This window comes from Erinaceus europaeus, chromosome 16, assembly GCF_950295315.1.
Source record: "Erinaceus europaeus chromosome 16, mEriEur2.1, whole genome shotgun sequence".
NCBI lineage: Eukaryota > Metazoa > Chordata > Mammalia > Eulipotyphla > Erinaceidae > Erinaceus > Erinaceus europaeus.
Window position 1 is genome coordinate 37,230,910 of NC_080177.1, and position 13,960 is coordinate 37,244,869.

Below are 13,960 nucleotides of genomic sequence, written 5' to 3' on the forward strand. Positions count from 1 at the left end.
CATGCCACCAGGCTTGCTGGCATGTTGCTGGGACTCAGTGCCTGCATGACAACTCCATTGGTTCCTGTTGTTTTTCTTCTTTGCCCATAGAGACAGAGAACTTGAGAGGGAGAGGGAGATTGAGAGAGGGAGGAAAGAAAGGAGAGAGGCACATATGCAGCATTGCTCCTCCCGTTATCAAGCATCCCTCCTATAGAGGGAGATCCGTGGCCCAAGTTGAGTCCTTGTATAAGGTGATTATGCTCTACTGGGTGCACCACCACCTGATCTCTGTAAATACATTTCTGTATTTGATGCTTAACCATTATTTTCCAAACAGAAATTGAGAGGTTCCCCCTCCCCCCATATACACACCAATTTATATCTATTTACTCTCAACTTTGTCTCACAGCTCAGGATTAATAGTAATGTTTATTGTCCATTATTTAGGTAATACCTATAATTTCAGCTTGCCTGTTTTATGAGTAATAATCTTCAAAGTCATCCTCAAAAGGTTCTTATTAATAATTTTATATTATTGCAGACTATTTTTTACTTAAATGGGCAAAAGGTGTGGCTCACAATAGGAACATGATAATTGTTGGCTAATTCTCTCACTCCTCTCTTCATCTTTCTTGTCCCATATGATGTATATGTAGTCCCGTATGATGCCTATGTGTAGTCCTGTATGATGCCTATGTATAGTCATCTTTTCTAGTTTCTCAAGTACTTCTCTTACAGTTTTGTTTTAGCCACTCTGTCAAGCCTTGGGGTGAATACATACTTTAATTAGGTCTGTTATTGTCGCTGGGGCTTCACCACCCCAGGCCGACTACTCCGGGCAAGAGAGCGCTTCCCCTGGTGCTATAATACTACTGTGAAGTGTACTGAGAGTTTAAATCTGGGTTGCACACAGGGACTCTCCCAGGTGAGCTATCTTGCTGACCATAATTTCTTTCTTTTTTTTCCCCATAAAGATCAATATGACCTTGTAATATATTGTGATTCACTTTGACTTTGTTATATCAGTTTTGTATTAACTTTCTATTTTTTTTTTCCTTCATCTGTCATTGACATCTCTCTTTCTTGGAACTCCCTTTCTTCCAACTAATTACATAGATCCTTTCAACATTAATATGAAAAATATACACACCCTCTTGATATTAAAGATTCAGAAAAGTTCTGTTTTGTGGTAGTATATAATATTTTAGTTTCTTAGTTTGTAGATTTTAGATTCCTTAGTTTGAATATTTACTGTGCAGGTACATTCCTGGGTCCTTCTTAATGAATTCTACTTTATTTTACTATTTTTTAAAATTTTTATTTATTTAATAGAGACAACCAGAAATTGAGAAGAAAGGGGAGACAGAGAAGGAGACTGAGAGACACCTGCAGCACTGCTTCACCACTTGTGAAGCTTTCCCCCTGCAGGTGGGGACCAAGGGCTTGAACCCGGGTCCTTGTGCATTGTAACATGTGCACTCACCAGGTGCGCCACCACCTGGCCCTTATTTTACTAATTTTTAAATAGCTATTTTTCAAAATAAATTTATCTCTGATTTTCTTTTAAATAGCAGCAATGGAATGATATATGAAGAAATTATTTTTATTTTATTTTATTTTTTATCATTACCGTCATCCTCATTAAGGCAGTGCTACATACATACCATTGTCTCCTCTTGCTACTCCACATGAATAGGCTAAGTTTTCTGAGGACATGATGAGGCCAGAGAGGCCTCTGCCTTTCTGGATCCATCCAAACCATGGAGCAGAGTGCCAGGGAATTTAAGACTGGCTGAGGAGACAGCATAATGGTTATGCAAAAGACTTTCATGCCTGAATGATATATGAAGAAATTCTTGTCAGAGGAAGGAAATAGACATCTGTCATCTTAATGACAATACCAGTGAATATGGAGTAGAGATAATAACTGAGTCTTGGGACTGACTGGGCTGTTTAGTCCTCATATACCATGTATCCCAGGCAAGGGAGTTGGTTTTCCAGTGTGTATTTCCTAAACAAGAATCAGCTGTCCCATCTGAGTTACCCATGTACAGTTTTACTTTGTGGCATGCTTCCTTTTCATCATTCTCTCCACTCTGGTATTTGTGTGTTGTTTTCTTGTGATAACCTTTGGTACAGAGAGTCCCTATAAATCCCTAAATTGATTTTCCCTTGCTGTTAACTTGTTAAATCAGTATGGTACATTTGTCTGCAATTAAAGTACTTCATCATTGGTTTTTATCTTTCAGATTTTCAGATGTAAAATCCAAAATTGCAAGTAAGTCGGGTTCTATTTATTTAATTTTAATTAAGTTAATAATAATAATAATGATAATAATAACAACAACCCTGGGGTGCCAGGCAGTGTCACACCCAGGTAAGCACACATAGTATGAAGCACAAGGATCTGGGTTTGAGCCCCCAGCTCCCCACCTGCAGAGGGGATGCTTTGTGAACAGTGAAGCAGGTCCAGAGGTGTCTATCTTTCTCTCTCCCTCTCTGCTTCCTCTCCTCTCTCAATTTCTTCCAATAAAAAGGAAAAAAATGGCCACCAGGAGCAGTGGATTCATAATGCCAGCCCTGAGCCCCAGCAATAACTCTGGAGGCAAACAAACAAATAAAAATGCTTGTGTAGCTAAGAAGAAAATCAATAAATCAGTAAAAAGAGAGCTAGTGTGAACAGTATCTTCTCTATTTAATCCTTGAGTTTGATTCCTTTTCCTTGACACAACCATTACCAATTTCTTGGGCATTCTCCCAACATATTCTATGTATGTACGAGCATAAGTTGTTTGTGTAGAATGTTGTTCTGCTGCTCCTACTATTTTTAGTAGCTTGTTGTGTGTTACATAAATAGCTTTACTTCTTGTGTTTTTAATATTATATTTTGGAGATAGATAACTTTTAAATGTCATTTCTTTTGCTAAGTGCCTGTAAGAGTTTTAGTGCCTACTTATCTCCTTATATAATTGATTCTTGCCTTGTAGATACAGCATTCTAGTTTTCTGGAAAAGTCACTATATTTACAGTGTCATTCGTAGCTGGTTGTTACTGTATGTGAGGCCATTGCATGAAAGATTCAAAACCTCACTGATTTTCCCTAAAGTGTTAAAGTTTGACCTCTTGACTGTTTTTTTTTTCTAACCTTTGAATAGTCTACCAGTTGAAGTGTTCATCTAAAATAGTAGCCTCAAGAATATAGTGAATTAAATGTCACATACTATCTTAAGATCAGTTTGGTGAGAGTGAGGGTAGAGAGCATAATGGCTATGCAAAAAGACTCAATGTCTGAGGCTCCAAAGTCCTGGGTTCAACCCACTACACCACTATAAGCCAGAGCTGAGCAGTGTTCTGGTTAAAAAAAAAAAAAGTAATTTGGTGGTGGTGGCCGGCCAGTGGCACATCTGGTTGAGTACATATGTTACAATGTGCAAGGACCTGGGTTCGAGTCCCCCAGTCCCCACCTGCAGGGGGAAAGCTTTACAAGTGGTGAAGCAGTGCTGCAGGTGTCTCTGTCTCTCTCACTTTCTATCTCCTCCTTCCTTTCAATTTCTGGCTGCCTATCCAATAAATAAATAAAGGTAATTTTTTTTTAAATTTATTTATTCCCTTTTGTTGCCCTAGTTGTTTTATTGTTGTTGTCATTGTTGGATAGGACAGAGAGAAATGGAGAGAGGAGGGGAAGACAGAGAGGAGGAGAGAAAGATAGACACCTGCAGACCTGCTTCACTGCCTGTGAAGCGACTCCCCTGCAGGTGGGGAGCCGGGGTTCGAACTGGGATCCTTATGCCGGTTCTTGTGCTTTGCGCCACCTGCGCTTAACCCGCTGTGCTACAGCCCGACTCCCAGGTAATATTTTTTTTAAAGATGGATTTGGTATTGCTTCTATAGTCCTCATGCTTTTCATTCTTTAGGTATAATTTTTTCCTACCTGTAGACATGCAAAAGACTTTCTCAGTCTGCTGTTTTTTAATGTAGTCACCTTTTTTTTTCCTTACCATATTGGAAAAGTTTTGTGTCGTGAACATATAAGCTTTCATATTGTAGTATATGATAAGGACCTGGTCTACTGTTTATGGTCTCATTGTGTTTATTAGTCTTTTAAAAGCAAGCAGATCCATAGTGATATTTATAAATAACTCAGATAATGGCAGGTAATTTTTAAATTTTTTAAAAATATTTTATTTATTAATGAGAAAGGAGGAGAGAGAGAGAAGGAACCAGACATCACTCTGGTACATGTGCTGCCGGGGATAAAACTCAGAACCTTATGTTTGAGAGTTCAATACTTTATCCACTGCACCACCTCCTGGACCACCCTGGCAGGTAATTTAGATACCTTATTTGTATCCGTGTAGCTTGATGGCCAGCCTTATTATTATTTTTTTTAGGTAAATACCATGATTTAGAATGCCAGCTGATTCAGGAGTTTACTAGTGCTCAAAGAAGAGGTGAAGTCTCCAGAATGAGAGAAGTGGCAGCAGTTTTACTTCATTTTAAGGTAAATTGTAAATTTTAAAATGACTAATTTTCAAGATTGTGGTGATTTTATAAATCCTATGTATCATAATCTATAATACCCTATATAACATACTGTGTTGTTTATGACTATATTATACATTCAGTATTGTTTTGAATAATTTGTATTTTTACAACTCTCATGTTAAATTCTAGACATTTTAAATTAAAGAAAAATTTTGTATCTATTTTATCAATGAATTGCTGTATGGCTTGATGTGGAAAATCTTATTTGTCTTTTGGTTTTTAAATTTTACTGTTTTTGTTAGCCAAACTTGCTTCAAAATTGGTCAGAAGTACAAAGACTTAGCCATCATGATATAATGAAATACAGGAATCAGAGAGTAGGTGAAATTTGACTAGGAAATGGCTTAAAGCAAATCCAGGGCATCTGAAGTATAATACAAAGTCTATTGTTTAATCATCTTCCTGATATTTGAATAGGGAGAGACTCTGTATGAAAGTATATTTCTACAATTAAGATGTTATTTTTATAATGAAAATGTTTAAGAAATAGTGTTCCAGGCTGGGGAGATAGCATAATGGTTATTCAAAAGACTTTGATGCCTAAGGCACTCAGGTGGGCTCAATCCTCAGCACCACCAAAATCCAGACCTGACCAGTATTTTGGGATGTCTGCCCCCCTACCCCCATTCAGTCTCTCTCTCTCTCTGTTTCTGTCATTAAAATAAATACTAACAAAAAATAGTGTTCCTTTTTTTTTTTTTTTTTTTTTTTTGCCTGCACCATGAATCCACTGCTCCTGGAGGCCATTTCTTCCCCCTTTTGTTGCCCCCATTGTTGTAGCCTCCCTGTGGTCATTATTGCCATTGTTGATGTAATTTGCCGTTGGACAGGACAGAGAGAAATGGAGAAAGGAGGGAAAGACAGAGGGGGAGAGAAAGACAGACACCTGCAGACCTGCTTCACCGCCTGCGAAGCGACTCCCCTGCAGGTGGGGAGCCGGGGGCTCGAACCGGGATCCTTATGACGGTCCCTGCACTTTGCGCCACATGTGCCTAACCCGCTGCGCTACCGCCCGACCCCCCATTTTTTCCCTTTAATAAGAACAAAGCACTGCTTCACCATTTTAATTATATTCTTAAAATTTTTATTCTTTATTTATTTATTGAGTAGAGACAGTCAGAAATGTAGAGGGAGGGGGGAGATAGAGAGGAGGAGAGGCAGACACACCTGTATAAGGAGCTGCAGCACAGCTTCACCGTTCACAAAGCTTTCCACCTGCAGGTCCTTGTGCATTATAAGTTATACTCATGCAAGTGCACCACCACCTGGCCCCCATTTTAATGATATTCTGTATTAGTGTTAATCTTTGTTGTTTTTATGTGGTGCTGAGAACTGAAGTTAGTGAATTTTGCATGCAGGTTATATATTCTACAGCTGAACCGTGTTTTTTTTGTTGTTGTTATTTGTCTTATTTTGGAATATATATATATGTATATATACACACATATATATATATTAGTTTTTTTCTTTATTGGGGAATTAATGGTTTACAGTCAACAGTAAAATACAGTAGTGTGCACATGTGTAACATTTCTCAGTTTTCCACATAACAGTTCAACCCCCTCTAAGTCCTCCTCTGCCATCATGAATTCCAGGACCTGAACCCTCCTCCACCCAGTCTTTTACTTTGGTTCACCTCACCACACCCTGTCCAAGTTCTGCTTTGTGTTTTCTTATTTTTCAACTTTTTAAAAAAATTATTATTAGTGATTTGTGATCAACATGATTGTGGATAAGAGGAGTACAATTCATACAGTTCCCACTACCAGAGTTCCATACCTCATCCTTTCTATTGGAAGCTTCCCTATTCTTTTTTTTTTTTTTTTTTTATAAAAGGGAAACATGGAGGGGTACAACTCCACACAGTTCCCACGACCAGATCTCCATATCCCATCCTCTCCCTTGACAGCTTTCCTATTCTTTAACCCTCTGGGAGTATGGACCCAAGGTCATTATGAAATGCAGAGGGTTGAAGGTCTGGCTTCTGTAATTGCTTCCCCACTGAACATGGGCGTTGACTGGTTGATCCATACTCCCAGTCTGCCTCTCTCTTTCCCTAGTAGGGTGGGGCTCTGAGGAAGTGGAGCTCCAGTACACATTGATGGGGTCGTCTGTCCAGGGACGTCTGGTCAGCATCTCGCTGGCATCCGGAATCTGGTGGCTGAAAGAGTTAACATACAAAGCCAAACAGATTGTTGAACAGTCATGGACCTAAAGACTGTAATAGTGCAGATGAAGTGTTGGGGGGTATTCCCTGCATGTGTACTTCTGCTTTCAGGTATATATTTTTCCCCTAGTTTATGGACATGGGTGAACCTATGCTCTATCTCAGGGGACCTGGACTATATCTAGGTTTGGGGACTTTATTGGGGAGTGGAACACCTGGAATAGAATTAGAGAATACTATGAAAGGAAAGGTCTCACCCGAGTGATGAAGCTGAAGGGTTGTCATTCCACACCTGAAGTCTCTGGTCACAGTCTGAAGTGAAGTGGCACTCATTGTGTTTATTAGGTTGCGATCCGCGGATGCAATATTATTTGATTTGAATTGAGAGAAGCATGCAGAAAAGTGGGCCCCACCCTGTCGCTGTCGGCCCGCAACAACAACACGGACACCAGAGTCTTCTTCCTCAATTCCCTTTATTTCCTTCTTATGGCCACCTTAAGTACCTTTCACTGTTACATAGTCAGCCAATGGGCATTAAGCAAGCATACAGCATTCATAGATCATGCAGCCTTCTAACAATCATAAAACAGTTCATGTGTACAGCACGCAGTCTGTGAAGTTGGATCGTCCAACTTCCGCAAAGTTGTTTACCACTTTACTGGTTTAGCCACCACGTGGCCGGTGCCATCTTAGGGGCGTGATGTGCAGTGTCATTATGGCTCCCGACACCACCCTAAGGTTCCAGGACTGGGGGAAATATAGGCTCTATAGTGGAAATGTGAGGTTCCTGTTGTCTTAGGGTTCAAGAAGACAATGGATAGTTATTGTTATCATCACATTATTTGGTGATAGGCTTAACTTTGGAAAGTCCCTTTGATAGGGTTTGGGGTATAGTACCCAGCATCTTGTATATAGCTGTTCTACCGGTTGCTTCTGTTCTCCCTGGTCTAGGCTTTTGAGAGAATCCACATATCAAAGACTCAGCCTATGTATTAAGAAGTTCTAGACATAGCATCAGTTTTTCGCCTCTCATATTAATTAAATAGTGGTTTTTATAATGTTTACACTTTAATAGGATTGTACATAAACACCACTCCCACCACCAAAAGACTGTGTCCCATCCCCACCACCCACCCCCTCACCCCCCGCCGTGCCAGGAAGCCCAATGGCCACCCTCCCCTTCACCACAGTGTTTTTACATTGGTGCCCTGCTCTCAATTTAATCAGATTCCGCTTTTAGTTTCCCTTTCTGTTCTTCTTTCTCAACTTCTGTTGATGAGTGGGATCATCCCATACTCATCTTTATCTTTCTGACTTAGCTGACTTAATTCCTTCTAGCTCTGTCCAAGATGGGTCAGATAAGGTGGGCTCATTGTTCTTAACAGCTGCATAGTATTCCATTGTGTATATGTACCACAGCTTTCTCAGCCACTCATCTGCTGTTGGGCACCTGGGTTCCTTCCAGGTTTTAGCTATTATGAATTGTGCTGCTATGAACATAGATGTACACACATCCTTTTGGTTGGGCATTATGGAATCGTTGGGGTATATCCCCAGGAGAGGAATTACTGAGTCATATGGAAGGTCTATGTCTAGCCTTGTGAGGGTTCTCCAGACTTCTTTCCAGAGAGGCTGGACCAATTTACATTCCCACCAGCAGTGTAGAAGGGTTCCTCTGTCCCCACAGCCTCTCCAACATTAGTTGCTGCTGTCCTTTTTGACGTATGCCATTCTCACAGGAGTGAGGTTGTATCGCAATGTCTTTATTTGCATCTCTCTGACAATCAGCGACCTGGAACAGTTTTTCATATGTTTGTTAGCCTTTTAGATCTCCTCTGAAGTGAATGTCTTGTTCATATCCTCTGCCCATTTTTGGATGGGGTCATTTGCTTTTTTTTTTTTTAATTTAAGAAAGTATTAATTAACAAAACCATAGGGTAGGTTCCCACCTATTCCCACCACCCATTCTCCATATCCCCACCCCTTCCCTGGTAGCTTTCCCATTCTCTATCCCTCTGGGAGCATGGACCCAGGGTCATTGTGGGTTGTAGAAGGTAGAAGGTCTGGCTTCTGTAATTGCTTCCCCGCTGAACATGGGCGTTGACTGGTCGGTCCATACTCCCAGTCTGCCTCTCTCTTTCCCTAGTAGGGTGGGTCTCTGGGGAAGTGGAGCTCCAGGACACATTGGTGGGGTCTTCAGTCCAGGGAAGCCTGGCCGGCATCCTGATGACATCTGGAACCTGGTGACTGAAAAGAGAGTTAACATACGAAGCCAAACAAGTTGTTGAGCAATCATGGGCCCAAAGCTTGGAATAGTGGAGAGAAAGTGTTAGGGGGATACTCACTGCAAAATCTAGTGTACTTTTGCTTTCAGGTATATATTTTGTAGTAGTTTACGGATACGTGTGAACATATGCTCTCTCTCACAGAAACTGGTGTATATCTAGGTTTTGGGACTTTGTTAGAAAGGGACTTTGTTAGAACCACCTGAGATGGAATTAGAGTATACTATGAAAGGAAAGGTCTCAGCCGAGTAATGAAGCTGAAGGGTTGTCATTCCACACATGTAGTCTCTGGATACAGTCTGAAGTGAAGCATGTTGAGGTGGCAATCGTTGTGTTGGTTAGGTTGTGATCGGCGGATGCAATATTATTTGATATGGATTTGGAGAGGCATACGGGAAAGTGGACCCTATCCAATGGTTCCAGGACTGGGGGAAGTAGAGGCTCTTTAGTGGAGATGTGAGGTTCCTGCTGTCTTAGGGTTCAAAAAGACAATCGATAGTTAATGTTATCATCACATTATTTGGTAATTGGGTTAACTTTGAAAAGTCCTTTTGTTATGGTTTGCTGTATAGTACTCAGTATCTTGTATATAGCTGTGCTGTTGGTTGCTTCTGATCTACTTGGTCTAGGCTTTTGAGAGAGTCTGCATATCAATTACACTGCATATATTGAGAAAAGATTCAGTTTGTGTTTTGAAAAACTTTGAGACATACAATTAATTTTCCCCCTTGTGTTAATTAACTAGTGATGTATATGACTACATTTTACTAGGAGTGTACATAAACACCATTCCCACCACCAAAAGACTGTGACCCATCCCTCCCACCCACTCCCACCCCCCACTGTCCCAGGAAGCTGCATGTCTACCCCTCACCTCAGGGTTATTACTTTGGTGTCCTACTTACAATTTGGTCAGGTCCTGCTTTTAGTTTCCCTTTCAGATCTTCTTCCTCAACTTCTGCTGATGAGTGGGATCATCCCATACTCATCTTTATCTTTCTGACTTAGCTCACTTAACATAATACCTTCTAGCTCCGTCCAAGATGGGTCAGAGAAGGTGGGTTCATTGTTCTTGATAGCTGCAAGGTCATTTGCTTTTTTGGTGCTTAAGTTTGCCGAGTTCTCTGTATATTTTGGTGATTAGTCTCTTGTCTGATGTTTGGCATGTGAAGATCTTCTCCCATTCTGTGAGGGGTCTCTTTGTTTGTGTGATAGTTTCTTTGGCTGTGCAGAAGCTTTTCAATTTGATGTAGTCCCACTGGTTTGTTTCTGCTTTAGTCTTCCTTGCAATTAGGTTTGTTTCATCAAAGATATCCTTGAGGTTTAGTGTTTCGCCAATGTTTTCCTCTAAGTATTTGATAGTTTCCGGTCTGACATCCAGGTCTTTGATCCATTTGGAGTTGATTTTTGTTTCTGGTGAGATAAGGTGGTTCAATTTCATTCTTCTGCATGTTATAACCCAGTTTTCCCAGCACCATTTGTTGAAGAGAGCCTCCTCCTTCCATTTAATCCTTTGGGCCCCCTTATCAAAGATTAGATGTCCATAGTTGTGGGGGTGCTTGTTTATTTTTATCCCTTTACACTGATAATGGGCTTCACACATACATGATTTTTATTACTCCTGGGCCAGCTATTTTTGATTTTTTAATTTGAGAGAGAGAGAAGCAGAGGAGGAGAGCTACCTTAGTGCTTGTCACCACCAGTGATGCTTCTTCTGCTGCCATCATACTCCTGTGTGATGTCATGTCACAGCTCAAACATGAAACTTCCCCATAGCAAAGCTGGTGCTCTACTGGGTGATCTGTCACTCAGCCCTGGAGTGCATCCTTTTTTATCTTTTTATTTTTCCCTTTTTATTAGTGATTTGACATGAATTTATTTTTAAAAGTCTGTTCCATAACCCCACTTAACTGTTAAGTCTATTCAGATCCTTGTAGGGGGAAGACAATTGCTTTGGATTCAAGAGGGGAAAGAAGAAAGTATGTATGTGTAAAGTGTATCTAAAGCCAATATATTGAATCTGTATGAAGATGGTGATGTGGTCATAGATCAAAAATGACTGAAGAATTTAGTTATGCCTCAAAAGGATATATACAAATTTGACCAATTTTGTCATAGAAAGTGTCTGACTTCACTAGAAACATCTGATATCTGTATTAGGTTTTTGGTTTTCTGTGGTTAATTTTATTTAAATCCAACAATTATTGAGACATATCTATAGCATTATGACAGACAACACTTATTTTATTGCAGTTGGTAGTGATACTGATTATAATTGAACCAGAACAGTGATAATATATTTCTTTCTTCTTCTTAGGGTTACTCCCATTGTGTTGATGTTTATATAAAGCAGTGCCAGGAGGTAACATAACAGTGCACTTTATTGTATTTTATTTTATATGTTCATTTATGTTTTAAAAGCCACTTGAAAGCTAGGTATTCATTATGTGAAATTACTTTTGTTGTTTAGGGTGCTTACTTGAGAAATGATATTTTTGAAGATGCTGCAATACTCTGTCAACGGGTAAACAAGCAAGTTGGAGATATCTTTAGTAATCCAGAAACAGTACTGGCTAAACTTATTCAAAATGTATTTGAAATCAAACTACAGGTAATTTAAAATAGTGACTAGGCAGTTCTTAAACTAATATATGATTGTTTTTCCTCTTTCAAAGGTTTCTTTTTTAATATGCAGTATTTATTTAATATACATTACTCATAATGCTCTTAGCAATAGTAATGTTTATTCATTGAAGGGCAAATAAATGACAGTATCATGTTTTTTAAGAAAATGCTTTGTTGTTTACTAAGAAAAGGATGCTAGTCACTTATGTGTCATTAGAGCATAGATTTTCAGTTTGTTTAGCAGATTGGTGATACTTGTAGTAATTATTTTTGAATGATAACTTAATTTTTCTTAGGTTTATACTTTGACTAATAGCATTTGAGAAATTGGACAAGAAATACAAGTGTACTATGCTACAGCTTCAACTTTGAGATTCATAGCTTACTTTAATGCTGTGATGTGATTCTGTAAAAGTGGGGGTATAATGTACAGCATTTCCTAATTTTTTAGAGTACTATCTATTAACATTTTAACGGACGTTAATGTTAAACACATCACAGTCTGGGAAATGTTAAGGAATTAATTGTTTTGCATTTACTTTATGAGGCAGGATAGACAAGAAAAAGATATTTTGAAATTCTTGATACTAATTTTCTCTGAACAGTACCTTTGTGAGATGCATTATGTTGTATGTATCTATAGATTATACATTCTGTTTTGTCTGAAATTTTAGTATGTACATAATTTACAGATTTTATTAATCTGTTTTACTGTGGTTGACTTTGAATTATTTATCTTGGTCTACTACAGAAGTAGCACTACTGTGAATATCACTGTCCATATCTCTTCTTGAACTTAAAGGATGCATTTCTTTTTTAAAAAAATTTTTTATTATCTTTATTTATTGAATGGAGACAGCCAGAAATCGAGAGGGTAGGGAAGATAGAGAGGAAGAGAGAAAGAGAAACACCTGCATCCCTGCTTCACCACTTTCAAAGCTTTCCCTCTGCAGATGGAGACCGGAGGCTTGAACCTGGGTCCTTGACATGTGCGCTCAACCAGGTGTGCCATCACCTGGTCCCAAAAGATGCATTTCTTACACAAATTTTCTCCTCCCCCTGTCCAAATGTAGAACTTTCCCATGTGGTATATTGTAATAGGTGATCCTTTGTGTCTTGGAATGCTTTAACTACTAATTTATACAGGAAACTGTACATATAAAGGAGGGTATACACACACATATGGAAACTATATATCAATTTTATATATAAAAGGAACTATACATATAGAGATTTATAAAGGAAACTACTAGTTTATAAAGAAAAAAAAAACAGCTTTACTGTAATCAAAAGACTAACCTACCACATTATACCAAATAGGAATGCTGTGTTTTTATATAGTTGGTAAAACCTGTACTCTAGTTATATGCTATATACATATATGTTCAGCAGTTTTCAAAGTTTTTGTAACAAGTTGCATGCATATCCACTAGGAATATCTGAATGTATCATATCCTTTGGACTATATGTCTTACTGTTTACAGATGTTGACTTTTGTTCTTTTTTAGAGTTTTGTGAAAGACCAGTTAGAGGAATGTAGGAAGTCTGATGCAGAGCAGTATCTCAAAAATTTCTATGACCTATATACAAGGTATATTGTAATTATTTGAAAATAATGGCATCTCAGTTTTCTTTTTAAATGAAAAATGAAGAAATTTCTGTTATTTTTTTTTAATAAAAGTTTGTTAGTATAACAGTATTTACTACTTGGATGTTTAAACTAGAACTTATAAGAGCAGCATTTATAGTATATTCACTTAAACTGAATTTTATGCTTTACGTATTTTTCAAAATTCATTTATTATGAAAAACAGAGTAAATAGAAGAATAAGAAAGAGACTACAGAGCTGTTTAACTCTTACATAAGATGGTGCTGAGAACCTCTGACCTCTGAGACCTTAGGCATACATGTTCTGTGCATTAACAGACTGAACTATGTCTGTAGTCCCTATGCTTGTATTAATGTGCTTTAATAAAACAAAATCTTCAAGACTTGAAAACTGTTTTTTTATAATTGTGAGCTAGTTCATTATTTAGTAATTTTACCCCCAAAACTATTATATTATGTTTTATCTGCAATTAAAATGTTAGAAAGATTGTCATTCTTAAGTTGATCTCAAGAATATGTCTTGTGCTTTTGTAAATGGCATTGTTACACTAAACATTCTATTGGGTCTTCTCCCATTCCTTAATGAGTCTCTCTGTTTTAATAATGGTCCCTTTTGCCTTGCAGAAGCTTCTTAGTTTTATGTAGACCCATTGTTTTGTTTTTGTTTTCCTTACAGCTAGACTTCAGTCATTGAAGATGCCTTTAAAACTTAGGTCAGGGAGTTGAGCAGTAGCGCAGTGGGTTAAG

At 38.5% G+C, this 13,960-nt stretch overlaps 1 protein-coding gene across 1 annotated transcript in view; it reads left to right on the forward strand.

Annotated features, from left to right (window-relative positions):
- Positions 1 to 13,960, forward strand: part of EXOC5 (exocyst complex component 5) — a 59,760-nt gene that overhangs the window by 23,364 nt on the left and 22,436 nt on the right. Inside the window, exons 6-10 of the mRNA XM_060174919.1 lie at positions 2,232 to 2,260; positions 4,374 to 4,483; positions 11,297 to 11,341; positions 11,450 to 11,590; positions 13,113 to 13,195. Of these exons, the coding sequence (XP_060030902.1) occupies positions 2,232 to 2,260; positions 4,374 to 4,483; positions 11,297 to 11,341; positions 11,450 to 11,590; positions 13,113 to 13,195 (408 nt within the window). The remainder of the gene's footprint in view (positions 1 to 2,231; positions 2,261 to 4,373; positions 4,484 to 11,296; positions 11,342 to 11,449; positions 11,591 to 13,112; positions 13,196 to 13,960) is intronic.